This window comes from Eucyclogobius newberryi, unplaced genomic scaffold, assembly GCF_026437365.1.
Source record: "Eucyclogobius newberryi isolate DKJ021-1_F unplaced genomic scaffold, fEucNew1.0.hap1 SCAF_23, whole genome shotgun sequence".
Taxonomy (NCBI): Eukaryota; Metazoa; Chordata; class Actinopteri; order Gobiiformes; family Gobiidae; genus Eucyclogobius; species Eucyclogobius newberryi.
The window spans coordinates 1,773,169-1,775,528 of NW_027315868.1; the positions used below are offsets into that span (position 1 = coordinate 1,773,169).

At 63.3% G+C, this 2,360-nt stretch overlaps 1 protein-coding gene across 1 annotated transcript in view; it reads right to left on the bottom strand.

Annotated features, from left to right (window-relative positions):
• Positions 1-347, bottom strand: part of rfesd (Rieske (Fe-S) domain containing) — a 2,571-nt gene extending 2,224 nt beyond the window's left edge. Inside the window, exon 1 of the mRNA XM_072459519.1 lies at positions 122-347. Within this exon, the coding sequence (XP_072315620.1) occupies positions 122-275 (154 nt within the window). The 5' untranslated portion in view covers positions 276-347. The remainder of the gene's footprint in view (positions 1-121) is intronic.
• Between the last annotated feature and the right edge of the window lie 2,013 nt (positions 348-2,360).

The following is a 2,360-nucleotide window of genomic DNA, read 5'->3' on the forward strand; positions in this document are numbered from 1 at the left end:
AAAAACATAAGGCTGTTGTGGGCGTGTTTAAAAACATAAGGCTGTTGTGGGCGTGTTTAAAAACATAAGGCTGTTGTGGGCGTGTTTAAAAACATAAGGCTGTCGTGGGCGTGGCACTGACGGTAGCAGTAAGAGTCGATGGCGTAGAACTCCCCCTGGTGGTGGATGATGAGAACGTCTCGTCCCTCCAGAGTGAGAAGGGTTCGTTTGGCTGCGATCAGTTCCTCTGTTTTCCCCACAAAGTGCAGTCCGTCTGTGCTCAGCACCTCTGCCATCGCTGCTGGTGCGGCTGCTGGTGCTGGTGCGGGTGCGGGTGCTGGTGCTGGTGCTGGTGCGGGTGCTGGTGCTGGTGCTGGTGCTGGTGCGGGTGCTGGTGCGGGTGCTGGTGCTGGTGCTGGTGCGGGTGCTGGTGCGGGTGCTGGTGCTGGTGCTGGTGCGGCTGCTGGTGCTGGTGCGGGTGCGGGTGCTGGTGCTGGTGCTGGTGCTGGTGCTGGTGCTGGTGCGGGTGCTGGTGCTGGTGCTGGTGCGGGTGCTGGTGCGGGTGCTGGTGCTGGTGCTGGTGCTGGTGCGGGTGCTGGTGCTGGTACTGGTGCTGGTGCGGGTGCTGGTGCGGGTGCTGGTCTGAGGAGAGGAAACCAGCAGAAGATCAGCTCTTGTTTAATCTTAACTCCAGAACAACACATCCGATCGTTTTGGACCTAAAGAGAGAAGCAGAAAGAGCTTCAGTTCATCACAAGGTGGCGCTAAATGTGGCGCTAAATGTGGCGCTAAATGTGGCGCTAAATGTGGCGCTAAATGTGGCGCTAAATGTGGCGCTAAATGTGGCGCTAAATGTGGCGCTAAATGTGGCGCTAAATGTGGCGCTAAATGTGGCGCTAAATGTGGCGCTAAATGTGGTCACTCTGATCAACAGAGGGAGTATCAAAGTCTGTTACACCAGGTAAAATCACGACACGAAAGGCTCTGAGCTGAGGGCCCGCCTGCAGAGGGCCCGCCTGCAGAGGGCCCGTCTGCAGAGGGCCCGTCTGCAGAGGGCCCGTCTGCAGAGGGCCCGTCTGCAGAGGGCCCGCCTGCAGAGGGCCCGCCTGCAGAGGGCCCATCTGCAGAGGGCCCGTCTGCAGAGGGCCCGCCTGCAGACGGACCCGCCTGCACAGGGCCCGTCTGCAGAGGTCCCGCCTGCAGAGGGCCCGCCTGCAGAGGGCCCGTCTGCAGAGGGCCCGTCTGCAGAGGGCCCGTCTGCAGAGGGCCCGCCTGCAGAGGGCCCGCCTGCAGAGGGCCCGCCTGCACAGGGCCCGCCTGCAGAGGGCCCGTCTGCAGAGGGCCCGTCTGCAGAGGTCCCGTCTGCAGAGGTCCCGCCTGCAGAGGGCCCGTCTGCAGAGGGCCCGCCTGCAGAGGTCCCGCCTGCAGAGGGCCCACCTGCACAGGGCCCGCCTGCAGAGGGCCCGTCTGCAGAGGGCCCATCTGCAGAGGGCCCGTCTGCAGAGGGCCCGTCTGCAGAGGGCCCGTCTGCAGAGGGCCCGCCTGCAGAGGTCCCGCCTGCAGAGGGCCCGCCTGCAGAGGGCCCGTCTGCAGAGGGCCCGCCTGCAGAGGGCCCGCCTGCAGAGGGCCCGTCTGCAGAGGTCCCGCCTGCAGAGAGCCCGCCTGCACAGGGCCCGTCTGCAGAGGTCCCGCCTGCAGAGGTCCCGCCTGCAGAGGGCCCGTCTGCAGAGGGCCCGCCTGCACAGGGGCCGCCTGCAGAGGGCCCGTCTGCAGAGATCCCGTCTGCAGAGGTCCCGTCTGCAGACGGACCCGCCTGCACAGGGCCCGTCTGCAGAGGTCCCGCCTGCAGAGGGCCCGCCTGCACAGGGCCCGCCTGCAGAGGGCCCGTCTGCAGAGGGCCCGTCTGCAGAGGTCCCGTCTGCAGAGGTCCCGCCTGCAGAGGGCCCGCCTGCAGAGGGCCCGTCTGCAGAGGTCCCGCCTGCAGAGGGCCCACCTGCACACGGCCCGCCTGCAGAGGGCCCGTCTGCAGAGGTCCCGCCTGCAGAGGGCCCGTCTGCAGAGGGCCCGCCTGCACAGGGGCCGCCTGCAGAGGGCCCGTCTGCAGAGATCCCGTCTGCAGAGGGCCCGTCTGTAGACGGGACCTCTGCATTAATACACATGTTATATGTAACTCACATGTTATATGTAATACACATGTTATATGTAATACACATGTTATATGTAATACACATGTTATATGTAATACACATGTTATATGTAATACACATGTTATATGTAATACACATGTTATATATATCAGAGGCTGGCTCATCCATCACCCAAGCTGAAGTCACTGAGGTTGTTCGCAAACTCCTCAGTGGCAGGGCTCTGGGGGTGGATGA